Source organism: Petaurus breviceps, unplaced genomic scaffold, assembly GCF_028583685.1.
Source record: "Petaurus breviceps papuanus isolate PSGF00001 unplaced genomic scaffold, PetGlider_PUasm1.0 523, whole genome shotgun sequence".
Classification (NCBI taxonomy): domain Eukaryota; kingdom Metazoa; phylum Chordata; class Mammalia; order Diprotodontia; family Petauridae; genus Petaurus; species Petaurus breviceps.
In genome coordinates, this window is record NW_027186356.1 from 818,955 (window position 1) to 835,130 (window position 16,176).

General features: G+C 50.0%; 1 protein-coding gene across 1 annotated transcript in view; it reads right to left on the minus strand.

Annotated features, from left to right (window-relative positions):
* The window catches only part of EFNA2 (ephrin A2), a 99,392-nt gene extending 83,222 nt beyond the window's left edge, over positions 1 to 16,170 (minus strand). Inside the window, exon 1 of the mRNA XM_069102010.1 lies at positions 16,030 to 16,170. Coding sequence (XP_068958111.1) covers positions 16,030 to 16,154 — 125 coding nt within the window. The 5' untranslated portion in view covers positions 16,155 to 16,170. The remainder of the gene's footprint in view (positions 1 to 16,029) is intronic.
* Positions 16,171 to 16,176: the final 6 nt, after the last annotated feature.

Below are 16,176 nucleotides of genomic sequence, written 5' to 3' on the forward strand. Positions count from 1 at the left end.
CCCTCCCTCCCCCCCTTTCCCTCTCATTTATCTATAATAAAAGCATCCTCGTTCCTGGCAAGCAGACCCAGAAGGTTCCAGAAAGTCTCTCCTTTCGTCCTTTCTCCTTCTCCTTTCCATCAAAAAGAGAAATCAAAATTATCCTTTTGGGAAAAAAAATAATAATAAAATTGTGACAAAATTTCTAGTTCTCTCTCTCTCCCTCCCCTTTTTTTCTGGAGAAGAGGGGGTGGGGGAGCCTTCCTTAAAAGATAAAACTTTGAAGGACTTAGCTACGTCACTTAGAATCAACTGGGGGGAGGAGGGGATAGCTCCACAGTCCAATGAAGAAGGTCTCAGATAAATAAATGATTTTTTATAAAACACAGTTTAGAGATAGAAGCCAGATTTTCTCCTGAGAGGAGCCAGGCCCCAAGGGAAGCTGGTTGGAAGGGGAAGGGGTCAGAGTACCTGCAGAAGGTCCCCTCCCCAACCCCCCACCTGCCACCCTCTGCAATGACAAGATACTGTCAAGCTGAAAAGGGCTGCCCTGTGGCCTGGGAATGCCCGGGCTGAGGGGCACCCAGCAAAGGGAAGGCGAGATGTCTAGGCTGCACAAGCTGTTGATTTATTGATATGTGGATGTAGAATGATGTTATCTGAAGGACAGATCTCTCTCTCCCTCTATTAAAGACAGCAGCCAGGGCAGCAAAATGAAAAGAACACTGGATTAGGAGGCAGAGGTCTCCCATATATTGTGACCCTGGGCATGTAACTTAACCTCAATGGACTGTAGTTTCCTGCTCTGTAAAATGAGAGAGAGTGGACTAGACCAGAGGTGTCAAACTGGAAAGCTCCAACCAGACTCATCTGAGAACTAATTAATTAATTAATTGGGAAATGTTTAATAAAATAAATAAAAACGCAATACCACAGAGATAATGTTAATTTGTGATTTTCTAAGTCAATACGAACTGAGTAAGGAGGCCTTCACACTGTCCCTTCAAGTCGCAGTCTCTTCTAAGGTTACCGTGTACCCACTTTGTGAACATTCTGTCTATACCAGCGGTGGGGAACCTGCAGCCTTGCGGCCACCTGTGGCCTTCTAGGTCCTTGGTGCAGCCTTTTGACTGAGTCCAGGTTTTACAGAACAAATTCCCTGCTCAATCAAAAGGCTGCACCCAGGATCTAGAAGGCCTCCAGTTCCCCACCCCTGGTCTATGCCCATATATGTACAGGTTGTATGGGGGAAGCACCTTGAGGGCAGAGGTCTTCCTTTTGTCTCTGTACCCCCTGCATCTAGCAAAGTTCCTGGAACCCTGGAGGCACTCATGCTTACTTGCCTTTTCTTATTTATGAATTTCTAACCTGAACTTAACAAGCACTGACTGATCTCTTTTTTTTTCCAGAGGAAGCAGTTGAGGCTGGCAGCAAGGCACTGACATGCCCAAGGATGACATAGCAGGGAGAGGCCGGGCCACGATTTGAAGCAGGTGATGGGCCTCTAAACTGAGACCTCCTTCCCCTACACCCTGCCATTTCTGCATGCTCTCACCACATTTCCGTCCTAGGTTTAGAATAGAAAGGAATCTTAAAGGTCACCTTCTAGTCCAGCACCAGTCCACACTCTCCCATTGTACAGATACAGAAACTAAGGCCTGGACAGGTAGGCCATCTCGCCCAAGATCCCACTGGTAATAAGTGGCAGAATCAAAGCGATGTCCCCTCATTCTGAACATAGGGCTCCAAGATGCCCTCAAGCTTCTCATCATTCCATGACGTTCCTCCTCTCTAAGTTCTCTCTTGAGAATGTTATCTACGCAATAATAATACTAATGACAATTATTGCTCACACTTATACAAGGCATCCATGAGGAGGAGAAAGTCAGGGTACAATCCAGTCCTCTCAGGCTTCTGGAGAGGGGCCTGACTATACCAGACACCAAGCAGCTGTGGGGAGAGGAGGAGAGGACGAGGATGTCTTCCCCCTTTCCCCAGACATAGAGCATATCTCAGGTCTTCAGAGGTGGGAACCAAGCACACTGGTATCAGGGAGCAGAAGCAAGAAGGCCCCTCCCGTGGGGAGAGAGGGATGGAATCACAGGCCCCAGGAGATAATGGACTTGAGGGAGAGGCAGCCCCTCGTGCTGAGGACCAGGGAACAAAGCCCGGACGAAGGGATGGATTAAACCTCTCTACTCCTGCCTGCTTCCCAACGGTAAAGAGGAAAGAGAAGAAATGTTCTAGACACAAAGGCAGGGGGGCCCATTTGTGCAAAGGAGCTGAGAACAGAAAGGAATAGGAGAGAGAAAGGAGATAGTTTTTTCCTTCTGCTCTGTTCCCAGATCAAAAAAAAAAAAAGAGTCCTTTCAAAAGGGGAGATTTCAAGGTGGAGAAGCAGGCAGGGTCTGGCCCCTGGTTCCCCTCTTCTCCCCCCCAAGAACAAGCCCCAGAGTCAGGAACCAACAACTAAAAGCAGGGTGGGGTGCCCCTAAGAATTGGGACTGTGACTGCCAAGGGAGAGATGGGGGGCAGAGGGTGGGGAGAGTGAGGGCCGCAGGCTTTCAGATCCTTAACTGCTCAGGTCTGAATGAGCGCCATGCCGGCCCACCTCCTCATCAATGGGCCATTTTCCTAAGTCTGGGCTCCTCCCCAACCAAGCAGAAACTCTTGGGGGGGGGGGAGAAGAGGCACAAAAGGCAGGCATCCCTCACATCTTTTCAGGATCCCTCTTAACTGTCTTCTCCTCAGCCCTGGCAATGTCATCACCCAGGACAGGATAGGGTGATGAGTTCAGAAACCCACATAAACCCATACACCCCAATCTTCCTTCTCCCCGTGTTGAAAAGCTGGGCTAGGTCATAGCCTCAGGGCCTAGAAGATCATTTTGGAGCCACGGCTGAGAAAAGGAAGAGAGAAGAGAGTCATAATTCCTTGTCAATACATGATACAACGGCTCACTTGTGCTCTGGATCCAGAGATACATAGTGAGTTCAGAGGGTGTCACGCCAGCTCCAAACTCTGCCTAGTAACAGCCCAAGGTGTCAGTCCTGGGCAAGCCATTCAGTTTGGAGCCTTGGGAGATAAGGTACAATACCTGTTCATATCTTTTCACTCAGCAATCCCACTATTAGCTACTTATCCCCAGGAGGTCAGAAGAAGGACAAATGGCCCCACCCACACCACGACATCTGGGTCGGTCCCTTTTGTGGCACCAAATAACAGGAAACCAAGTGGGTGTCCAGGACAGGGGACCAGCTAAACAAACTACGGTATAGGGGGCACCTCGGCAGGCCATAAACAACAAATGTGCGGGATTCCAAAAAAACGCAGGCAGACTCATACGAACAGACACGGGGCAAAGCAAGAGCTGGGAGTGTGATCAACATGGGGCCCACAACAACGTCAAGGAGAGAAGGCTATGAAAAAGAAAGCGAAAGCTGAGTAAATTTGGTCCAGGAGAACCGATAAAACACACAACCCTGTGATCTGCAGAGAGGGGACCTACGGGGACAGAATGCTGCATACACACCTAGATGAGGTCACTTGTCAGCTGTTCTCATAGAACTCTTCTTTGTTAAGGGAAGGGGTAGTACATTATCCAGAAATAACCATGATATAATGACAAAAGGCACCAATAAAATGTTCTCTTAAAAAAGAATAATAATAACAATTTCTAGAACTGGTAACTCTTGCTTCAAGGAAGAAATTCCCTGATCCAGACTAAGAATGGAGGTTTTCACCTGCCTCCTCAGGACCCCACCTGCATCCCTGGTCCCACTCAGCCCAGAACCCACTGCACCCAGGGCTGATCCCCTACCAAGGCAGATACAGGGCCAGGGCCCTTACATATGCACACAGACACACGCACAGAAACACAGATGTGCATGCGTGTGCAAAGTTCTAGCATACCTATACCTTTGGCTGAGCCTAAGGAGATCTCGGCACGATTTCCTCTCCCTAGGTCTGTTTTCTCATCTTTAAAATAAGGAAGCTGGGGTGGCTAGGTGGCGCAATGAATAGAGCACCAGCCCTGGAGTCAAGAGGATCTTAGTTCAAATCCGGCCTCAGACACTTAACACAAAAAACTAGCGGTGTGACCTTGGGCAAGTCACTTAACCCCAAATAGCCTTCCCAAAAAAGGGCAAAAAAAAATAAATAAGGAAGCTGGACAGTCCGACCCCTAAGATAAGATATGTAAACATACCTTCCCCACTTCTTTGTAGAGGTGGGAGGCTATGGGTGTGGAGCACTACAAAAACTCATGTTGGTTTGATTTGTTGAACTGCTTTTCCCCCTTTTTTATTCTTCTTTTTATTTATTTCTATTACTTATTTCGCTTTTAAATTTTATTCCAAGATAGGTCTTGGGATGATGTAAAAACAATTATTTCGATCCAATTTAAATGTACACGTGGATCCATACCCACAAGATTAGGACTTGCATCTCAGAGGTATTTTCCAACCCTAGGGCCTCAGGCCCAAGATCCATTGGACGCCTAGATCAAAGGCATGGCCAGTCCCACAGCTGAAGGCGGGAGCATGGCAGGTGTTCCAGGATAGCTTAGGAGCTGGCCAAAGCAGGACTAGGGCAAAGGAGCTAAGCCCCTTCCCACACCCAGGGGCACTAGAGAAGGAGGGGAGAGCAGCCTGGCCAAGGCTCTGCCTCTTCCAGATTCCATCCCACTTCCTCACACCCTTTGAGGTAGGTGGGTATGAATGATGCGTTGGATTCCTCAAAGTGGAGGTGAAGAAGAAACAAACTGTTCCCACCTTTCAGGCTCAGGCTTCCCCCACAAGGTAAGAGACACTACACTGAGCCGTCTCACAAAGAAGAGGGACACACTGCTGCTGTTCACCAGCAACCCAGGCCCAGTCCAGCATGTGATGGAAAGGATGGACCAAAGAGCATCCTGGTAACACAAAAGCCAGCATTACACACACACACACACACACACACACACACACAAACACACACACGCACGCACGCACGCACACGCACACAAGCAGTACTCACTGGCACTCATACAAACATACACATAAACATTCCATGACATACATACCCTCACATGCATGCTTACACACACATACTCCCTTCTCACACACACAATGCTTCACAAACACACACAGGCTTGCACATAGGAGCAGCCAGTATTTCCTGAGAAGCCACTGTCCAATGTCGAGCAAGGAAGCTGCTCTCTCCCATTTACAAAGGGGATGAAAGCTGCCACGGCCCAGAGTAGACAAACCACCTGCCTCAAATCATACAGTATATTGGTGGCAGAGATAAAATTAGAGGCAGAGTGGGTAAGATGTAAGGGGATTCACACATGAGCCCCTGGCCACCCCTAACTCCCTTCCCCAAACAGGAGCCTCATTCCTTTAGAGAGGGGACCCATCCCAGTTACAGGCAGGGTAGAGAAGCCAACCACTGAGCTCGCTGACGGTCTGAGGGCATAAGACTGTCCCCAAGAACTCCATTCTCACACTTCTGGAGCAAACCACCTGAGATCAGGTCAGAGAAATTTGAAGAGGGACATATAAGTCTACCTGGGACCCAGCATCCATCCTGCAAGCTGGCTCTTCTCATCCCTCTGCAAATGTCCTCCTTTGAAATCCACAGATCCAGCTCGGTTAAGGGACCCTTTTAAAGTCGGCTTCCCCTCCCTGGCCCGTCTGATCTGAAACTCAGGGTGCCTCATGGTAGCTGGCTCAGAATGAGACCCTGGAGGACACCTCCCATGCCCTAGATCCCCACCCCCTAACATTTCTAGAGACCCAAGTCATCTCAATTCTCCCCTTGCCACACATGAATCCGACTTCCATCTGATCCCCTATACACTCCCTCTTAATCACCATTTTTAAAAAGCATATATGATTTATAAACATAAGAAATATGAGCAATCTAGTATAACACCCCTACTTTACGAAGAAGTAAATCGAGGCCCAATGAGATCACCAAACCACTAAGTAACAGTCAAGATTCAAACTCGGGTCTCAGGACTGCAAATTCAGGGTTCCTTCTACCATACCATCCTTTACCATTGCTCAAGGTCCAAAATATTTTGACTCCTGGAATAAACGATACAAATTTGCTATGACAAAGACGGAACAGGAAAAGAAAACCTTCTCTAATCCAAAAGAAATCCAAGCCTCCCTCCATTCCTCCTTTTCTATCAAGGGAAATTCCTCCCCAACGGGTAATGGGAAAACAAGATTTCAAAATCCCTTTAAACACTGGATGGTAGTGGTCTTTTTTTTTTTTAACCTTTTTGTGCCTGTGAGTTTTTTTATGCAAAAACTCGGCAAGAGCTCCCTCTCTGAAGGTGCCCATATTAGTGAGGGAAGGACGGCTTGGGAACAAAAAAAAGGCATCCACAGTTGGAGGGGAATCTTCCAATATACGAATCAGTTTTATTCCTGTTTCCAATAAGGGGTCTGCCGGGCAGAGACCCTCATTCATGGGAGAGCTGCCAGCCACCAAGGACCCAGACCCATGCTCCTGAAATATCTCGGCGTCCCAAAGGGAAGTCTTGGTGCCCAGGGTCTCAAGAATGGACCAAAGCTGTTTAGCCGAGCAGAGACAGAGGGATGAGGGGTTATCCCCATAGCTCAGGTGTGATTCAAGCACAGGCTGACCTGGTCACAGAATCGAATCTCGGCATCGAAAAGAAGACCACAGAGAAGAGAGGAGCTGGAAGAGGGGACGATGGGTACCCCCACAGAATCTGAGCGAGGATCATTAAAATCAGCAATTTGGAGGATCACAAGGCTAACAGGAAATCTAGAGGTCGTCTAGCCTCCCCAGCACCTGCTTCTTCTCAACAGCCAGAACAGCCCAGAACTCTGCTTCATCAACAAGGTGACTCCCATATCAAAAGTATAATGGAAAGAGAGAGAACTGGAGTTAGAGGAGCTGCCAGCCAGAAGTCCTGCTCTGAGAAGTACTCCCTGCATGACCTTGAGCAAAGGGTCAAACTCCAGCTTCTCCGGCTAGAACTCTGACCAAACATCCCAGATCCGCTCTCCAACCCTCAGGGACCTACCACCCAGCACCAGCCAGAGGGTAGCCTTGCTCGGTGGGGACAATAGCACCAAACTACAGGGTCCAGACAGAACAGGCCCAAATGCCAACATCTTCACCTCAGAAGGAGCTGCTTCAGGGAAGATCCAGACACACCTCTGCTGCCTCTCCTCTGAATCGTCCATGAGTCACTCCTATGTCCACACAGGCAAGGAACCAGGCAGGAACCCCCCCCCTCCTCCTGGGAACTCAGGGCCCTCAAGGCGCTGGTGACCTTTGTCAGCCTGTGAAGGAAAAGCAGGGACCCTGGTCCAACATAAAAGATCTTCTCTTCTTAAGCTACCCAGGAAAACGAGCTAGGAGCTCTAGAGCCAGGAGGAAATCGAGGACATTGTCAGCTCCAAGCCCCTCATTTTACAAGGAAAAAACTAAGTTTTGAAGAGGGGGAGAGATTTAGCCCACAGTCACATAAGTAATAAATATACTTGGGATTTGATCTCAGGCCCTAAATAATAATAATAACAACAATGACAGTAGTCACAGATAACAACTTGTTCTCAGACCATTACAATCAAAACTCTTGTCAAAAAAAAAATTATATATATATATATATATACATATATATATATATATATATACATATATATATGGAGATAATAATGGCTGGCATTTAAGGTTTACAAAGGGTTTTATATTCATCATATTATTTAATCTTCAAAACAAACCTGTGAGGTAGGTGCTATATTATCCCCATTTTGCAGATGAGGAAACTGAGACTGAAAGAGAAGAGGTGACTTGTCCAAGGCCACACAGTAGTAAAAGTCTACGGTGGCATTCGAACTCACACCTTGCTAACTCCAGAGCTCTGTCTGCTAAACCACAATGCCCTCTCTCCTCACTGTCCCCTACTAGTTTGTCTGAGTATTTCTACCTGCCCCAGGCCTGGGTTCTGAAATAATAATAATAACAGTTAACAATAATAACTAACATTTATATAGCTCTTACTACACACTGTGCTAAGCCCTTTACAATTAACTCCTTTGGTTCTCTCTACAACCCAGGGAGGGTAGTGCTGTCATCATTCACATTTTTACCAATAAGGAAACTAAGGTGCACAGGGTCTAAAGAATGGACCAAAGCTGTTTAGCCAGTTAAAGGTTAAGTGACTTGTCCAAGGTCTAACAACTTTCTGAAGCCAGATTTGAATTCAGGTCTTTCTGACTCCTGACCACAGTGCTCTATCCCCTATGCCGCCTAGCTGCCCCATTCCTGCCCCCACCCCTCAGCTCCTACACAATCAACATTCTTCCTTTGTAGTCAGAGAGGTGGCCCCAGCCCTTTCTTTCCCTTTTCTTTCTTATGTGTGTGCACTATATGTTAAGAGTATTAACATGTGCAATTGCATGTGCAGTGGTGGATGCCTGCCTTAGTGGTGTGCCACCAATTATACAGCGGTCCCTTCTGCAGCAACATCACGTTAGACAGGGCTGGTCTCAGCCCAAAACCATTCTCAGGGCCAGGGCCTTCCCCCAAATAATCTGGGTCACCATTAGCTCTAGACGGCTCCCCTGGGAGTTTAAGTGGATCCCAGAGATTCCTCGATCCAGGCTGCACCCCCACGGCACAAGGATGTGGAAGCAGAGGGGAAATTGGGCACCTAACAGCCACCCCTTCTCACATTATGCCCCTGATATGTCAAGGAAACCCCTTCTGTCCTCTTCAATGTTCTACGTCAAACTGGACCCTGCCCAGCTAGGGGGAGTGGAGGCCTCCCCCGTGCCGGCTGAGCAGGGTGCAGGCCCTCCACAAGCAGGTGAGAGAGATGCCATGCCAAGCTCATTAATTCCCCCTACATTTCCAGGAGGCAGCAGGTGAAATTCAGCTCTACCGTGCACCCACCCCTGTACCTACAATTACATGTGTTAAAATACTGGAACACACAACATATACACATACGGGTAAAAAGGGGAAAGGCAGGGAAGGGATATCTAACCACACTGAACCTGGAAGAATGCTGATTCCACAGGAAATAGGGGGGCAGGAAGAGGGAATGATGCCAACTGCCACCTGGTACCTCTGCCATCTTAGAGAAGAATCACAGTTTTGACTCCCGCCATTTTCTGAGAAACTGGGCCATCTCACCCTTTGTAGAGTACAGTACCCCTCCAGAATCCCTTTGGTACCACCAGGGAGCAACAGCTATCCCAACCCTGGCAAAGCTCAGCCTGGTTAGCGTGGCCAGCCCCAGTCAACCCCTACTCTGTCTGGTCCAAAGACCCAATGCCATCAAGATCCTTCCTCTCTTCTTCCCAAATTCACATCTGCTTCCCTCCTTTTCCTGAAAAGAAAAAAAAAAAAACCCAACCCACTCCTTAAACACTCTTCCCCAAAAAACAAGCCTCTTTGTACCCAGCAGGTGGGAAGAAAGAGGGGGGAAACAACACTCGATAGGGACAAGGAGCAGAGCTCACCCTAAAAATGGCAACACTTTGCCCCCAGGGTCCTAGCCAGATGTCAGAATGATTGCACAACCATCAGCCCACATCTGGATGCTAAACATGCAGCTGTCAGGAATCTCTGAGAAGACAGCTTGAGCAGAAGAGGAGGAGGATAGGCTGGTAGAAATCTGGTTAGAGGCATGAACCCTGTTTGCTTCTGGCCAGATGTTAACTAGGCCAGAAGACCCCAGCAAGGAGAAGACAGGGGCGAGGAGGAAATGGTGAGAAGGAAGGTAACAAACACACTACGGATGGGCCACAGGCCAATAGGGCAGTGAGACCTGGGAAAGAAGGTGGCAGGGGGATTATATGTCCCAAGGGCTGAGATGGACAATGAGAGGAAGGAAATGGGGTCACACAGCCAAGCAGACACAGAGTAGCAGGACGATAAGATTGGAAGCTTCAGATCGGCTGAGATCACACAAATCCTCAGCAAAAGCATCTCCCTAGCCTAATTCCAAGCAGGAGCTGCCCACGACCAAGACGATGGAGACCCTGGCCTGGAGACCCCTGAAGGATGTGGGAGCTGGTGTGCTTCTCCTTTGCCTTCTTCTTCAGTCCAAAAGCCAAAGGGCCTTGGCCCTCCTGTCCACCTTCGACCAACAATGTGCCCCCCCCACTCTACTCTGGAGCCCCAGTCAAGGTCTTGTCCACCTGATGGGTGGCCCATGTGCCTCCCTGGCTCAGCTCATCACTTGCCTTATGCCAACCAACATGCACCATCATCCCTACGCCCCCACCCCGCAAACACACAAATGCCTTAATTTGGCCCCACACAGCTAGGGACATGGTGGGGCAAAAGCTACCAGCAGCAACTTGATTTCAATGTCACAGCCACTGTGGGGGCCAGGAAGGGCTCCAGACCCTTGCTCAGTGGACAGAGCCAATCACCTTGTTTTACGAAGCTAGCTCTAAGGGAGAGAGAAGAGGGAAAGGATAGAAAGCAGCTAGCAGTCCCCCAACCCCCCGCCCACGTCATACAGCTACCATCCCACCCTCATAACCACACGGCTCCCAATAATTCAGACCAGTACTAGGACCACAGAAGTAGAACTGGAAGGGACCTCAGAGGCCATCGAGTCCAACTCCCTCATTTTCAAGAAGAGGAAACTGAGGCACAGAACAGTTAAGGCATCAAGGCTCTAAGAGTGATTTCGTAGAAACAGCCCTGGATTTAAATGCAGATGATTTGGGTTCAATCCCAGCTCGGCTCCTTGCTAGCAATGAGACTTTGGACAAGCCATTTGATGTATCTGGGCCTCAGTTGCCTCCCTCTGTAAAACAAGAGGGCTAGACTGAATGGTCTCTAATTTCCCTTCTAGCTCTAAGCTCTATTTGCCTAAAATCTGAACCCCCTGGGACCAGGGGATTGGGGAAGGAAAGAGACGGGATAGGGACACCACACCTCATCTCCTGCCTGCAGACATACCATACCCTCTCCCACTTCGTTCAGATTCTCCCTTCCTGCCAACTCCCCACTAAGAACCATCATCTGCCACTCCCCACAGGTCCCCTCTCTCTCACTCTGTCCCCACAGGCCTTGGGGGGCAGGCAGCAGCTGGCAGCAGAGGGCAGCCATCATCCTCTCACACTGGGATGAGCCGGGGGCAATGAGGACACCGGGCCCTAGGAGACAGCACCCTGACATCTCTCATCAGTGCCCACTGGTCCCTGGGCAACCTAAATCTGGGCTCCTAGCCCCAAGAAGTGACTAGAACAGGGAGGGAGGGGAACGTGGGAAGGGTGAGGAAGGAGATCAATTCAATTAGAAGATAACCCTCCCGAGGTAGCCAGCAAGTCCTCAGAGACATCCCAGAGCCCTGAGCCACAAGTACTATTTGTGACCGGCCAGACCAAGCAAATTGTACCACGGGCACGTCCCTATCTTTGTCTAAATGCCAAATGGGGCTGTGTTCCCTCGGCCAGGCGGGCACGCACAGGAAATGCATTTCACAGCAGGCAAAAATGTAATTCAGGAAACACTGCCACATACTTATTACCTATATGCAGGTACAATGGAACACGGAAACCAGGAGAGAATATTTATTTCTCTCTCCTTGACTTCCTCAAAGATACTGGAGGCGGGCTTGGTCGTCAGTCGGCCGGCTGGTTACTCTCAAAGTCCAAAGGTGCCCAGGTGTATACCTGTCCCACAGTCATCATCACCAACCCTTCTCCATGCCACCAGCCTCCTCCTCCAGCCCACGAAGTGGGGAGGCTGTGCTATTCAGCCGGGTACATCCCTGGCCTTCATCTTATTCTCCAGGTTGCTGAAGAGCAAAAGTCTCGGCCCACAAGCCAGCACCAGGGACTGGACCAAGTTGTCCCTACCATCTCAATGAATGACCACCAGGTTGGGCTAGGCCCAGAGAGCAGGGATAGGAGGAACAATTTTGGAAAATAAGGGGTGACAGAAAAAGACCCCACCACCTGCCCAAGAGACAGACCCCTGCTACAGCTGCAGTCATTTGGGGGCCTCTACCACTAGGCTGTTAGGGGACTACCTCTCTATTTCATAACTCAAAGTGACGATACCCTCCAAAATATGCAAAAGCCAGCTATGCCTCGCCCTGGTTCCACAGGGAGTCAGGTCTGTCTGTATCTCTTTTGTCTCAGGATAGCAAAGCCACAACTTCCCGTCGGCTGCCCCAGCGGATGGCCCGCAACCCCAATCGGGACCACGGAAGTCCTGTCTCTTAGCTGCGGCCAGGGTGGGGGATGCAGAGAGAACCCATCACCTAGGGCTGCTGAAAGCTTCCCAACAGCCCCCTGAGGACCCATCAGGGCCGCCAGAGCTCCCTAAAAAGACTGCCGAGCTCTGGACAAGCCAAACCCGTGCCTCCAACCTGACAATTGATTTTTAATTTGGGTACAATTATCAAGCGTGGATTACTGTAACGAAGGCAAATTGCTCACACCGTACAATATTAGCTTGATCCCGCGAGCCAAGCCCACATGTTTTCAGGATTATATCTTTTTATTTCTAATTTGTCACAGCTGGGAAGCCTTCGCACACACATTTTAAAAGATCGAGGAAACTCAGCCTCCTGTTCCCCACGCACATCCCCACCACCACTGGCTCTGCCCTTAGACATACAGCAACCTCTTTTGCTCCTCAGCTGGAAAGAAGACAGCAGACCCCAAGAGGAGAAGAAAAGATGGGACCTTAGATGGCAGAAATAGAAAACCTCCCAAGAATCCATCTACTTGAAGATAACAGAGCCATGCCGCAGCAGCTGGGGCTGGGGCTGAAGGCAATGTACGGCTCTGGGGCTCCTCTGTCACATCAAGCCCCACTAGCTGCACCCCCAAAGGTCCCAGCACAGGGCAAGACAGAGCAGAGTAGAATGCCACATCTCCAGGGCAGAGGCAAAAGTAGAGGGGGGGGGGCATATCCCAGGGCAGGCAGCCCTGAAACAGCCGACGAGGGGAGGCAGCAAGAACAAGGGACCCTATGGTCAAGAAGTCACCAGGAATTGGGGGTGGGGGAAGAGTATCATTCAGGGACCTTCTTCCAAACGGCTACTCATCTCTCTTGTAACCCGAAGTGACGTGAAGCCCTGCAAACATCGTCCATGATTTCAGCAGCCCCTAATCCCCAAGTTTGATATATCGTGCGGCCGACAGAGAAGTCCCGTCCCTTCCTTACTTAAGGGTCTCAGCATATGTTTGGCATTTATGAGAACAAAAGGCCCAGCCACGCCAGCGAGCTGGGAAGGAATTGAAGCTGTAACCAAAAACTTCGGAAGAAGGGGGGAGGGAAAAAAATCCCCCTTCCTTCTCTGCTCCCCACAGCCCGCACCCCCCTCCCAACCACTACCACTAGAAAGAGAGAGATAATAAATTCCATACGCGACAGAATTCGACCCCTCGAGAAAGCTATCACTCTCAGCACTAGAGAGAGGGACAAAGCCAGGACTCACCCTGGCCCCCAACTTCTGAGCACCCAGCCAGTGGGCTCACAGCTGGGCCTGGGAAACAAGGCAAGAAAAGGGATAAGCAGGAGAGAAATTGGTTTAATCAAAGAGGTTCAAAGATTCCTTGAAAGGGTACCTCTGATGGGGCTGGGAGGGGGGGCAGGTCTGCCCTCCCAATGTCCCTGATGATAAACTGGAGTCTCTGGTCCAGAAACCCCCAAAAGGGTTCTGGAAACTTTCTGACCAACTTCCACTAGAGACGTCTCCAGGAAGAAAAGGAGCTAGGCGGCTGGCGGGAGACAAATGGGAAATGTTTTTTTTTTAAGACCTTCTCTCTGGCCTGGGTCTCCCTTCTAAAGTGACCGAGAAACAAGGGTTGAATGAAGCAGAAGTGAGGTGTGTATGTATGGTGGGGAGGAGTCCCAGGGGGCCCAGCGAACAGTTCAACTCACCTATATTTATCACCCTCTGCCTTTTTTTGCTAACAGCCCACATTCCTGTAAGCCGAGCGACTAGGATCCCAACATGAGGAGGAACACCCTCAGTGAGTTTAGGGGGGAACCTGATATACCAGTACCGATCCTTAAGCTCAAGGAGAAGGAGATGCAGGCGAGGAGAGCATGTCAATGTGGGTCCAAAATCTAAAGGGAAAAGAGATCTGCACATACAATCCAACCCGCTTCACGGGCTCACTGGGGCAGGAAATATTTCCGATCCACAGCCCTGGCCTCTCCCTCACCAACCCCCCAACTTTCTTATAAGCCCCATCTAGCCTGAGGATTTTGAACACCTCTCTCAGGTCAAGGCCAGTCCTCTGATCTGAGTACAGGGTCCTCCAGAAAGATTTCAATCCCCTTTCACCAAGGAAAAAAAAAACCCAGTCCAAAATTATTAAGAATAGGAAAGTAACTTTGATGGCTGCAGAGAAGCAATGGCCTCTGCGGCAGAAACTCCAGAATCCTACCAAACCCAGCTGAGGCCGGCGACCAGATGTCCACAAGTAAATGTGCTGAATAGGAAGAGAAGGTAGGAGGGAAAAACCCAAAAAACAAGAGAGGAAAAAAAACTTTCTTGGAAACCTGGCGTTGACATTTATAACCCAGTGGCAGGAAGATGAGGCTTCCCAGCCCCGGGTTTATTGGACACAGAGAGCTGAAGAAAGAGAAGGGCTGGAAACAGATGGGGGGTGCTGTCCCAGGCACTAGGAATCCCAGAATTCAGATAACCCATTTTCCTGCCCCCAAGGGGAAGATCTCCAGTAATCACATGGTGTTAATTGCTTTCCTTCTGAGTTTTTGGGGGATGCCTCAGACTGCAGAGTCATGCCTCCCAGGAACTCAATGCCTGTCCCCACCATTTACAGCTGAAGTCAGAGCCCCGAAAAGGAAGGACCCAAAAAGAATAAAGAGGAAGTTAAGTCACAAAAATGGAGAGGCAGAGAGAAAGTGGATACAAAATGAACAAGGAAGGCTGAACTTGTCCCAAAGTTCAGACTGGGAAAAGCAGCCCCTCAACTCTGAGTAGCCCAGTCCCCAGCCAATACAGGGTAGCATACACTGAATTTGAAGTGGCAAGACCAGAGCGTGATGCTTACTTGATACCTGACCTTGGGTAACTCATTTCCCTGTTTGTGCCTCAGTTTCCTGACAGGTAAAATAATGGGCACAGACAAGATCATTTCTAAAGTCCCTTCTAGCTCCAATTATTTTTATTCCCCCCACCCCACCCCTCCTACCAATGTTCCTTTTAGCCTATAGGCCAAACTGAACCCCACCCCAACCCAAATCCCCCAACTGAAGCAAACCTAGCCCTTTTCTTTTCTTTTTCTCCCACTAAAGAACCAAGGGAGGTACTGACACTCAGGATATCCCAAAGCCTGGGCAGAAAAATTCCTGGTAAAGGCCTCTCAACCCAGACTGTCACAGTGTACTTCACCTGCCCCAAAGAGGCCCACACCAATCCAGTACTCAGAAAGCTGTACCACCACCCCTCCCATGGCAAAGGCCAAGGTGGGGGGGCAGCACCCAGGTCTTACAGACCCCCACCAAGCACCACAGCATTGGAAAACAAGCTTTGGCTTTTGACTCCTCTCTAACAAGAAGGGGCCCCAGGAACCCTTCAGAAAAGGGTTTCCCCGAATGCTGGCTACCAAACACCCTTCCCCAGCAACGCCGAGAAAAACCCAAGTCCTCAGCTAATGCTGCTGTGTGTGCTTGTGTGTATGTATGTGTGTGCTCAGGCCCCCTGGAAGAGCCTGTATTGTACCTATGAACTCCTTCCCCAAGGGCGGATTCCCCCGTGTTGGAAGGCTCCAGCAGAGGAGAGTCTGGGGTTGGGAGGCACTAGGATGGAGAGGAAGGATGAACTCCACCAAACCTCTCCCCGGACCCGGGGCATTCCCAGGAAAGGAGCCAGCTAGCCCCGCTTACGTGGGTGACTTTTCGATGAGAACGGGAGGGAAGGCCTCCAGGAGCCCTAGAAACTTGGCCAGGAAGGGGAGCCCCTGCCTCCCGGCCCGGACAGAAAAACTTGGTTGGAAGTTAGGGGTCCCAGCCAGCAGGGAGGGTGCGCCCGGGGCTGGGGAGAGTGCAGAGGGGGGCGCCAGCGCTCACCTGGGGTTACTCCGGTTCCAGTAGACGGCATAGCGGTCGGAGATCACTTTGGCCGCGTCGTCCGTGCACACGCGGACCCAGGCCAGGGCGAGCAGAAGCAGCGCCAGCAATCCGGGCTGCACCATGGTGCGGGTCCGCTCCGCTCCT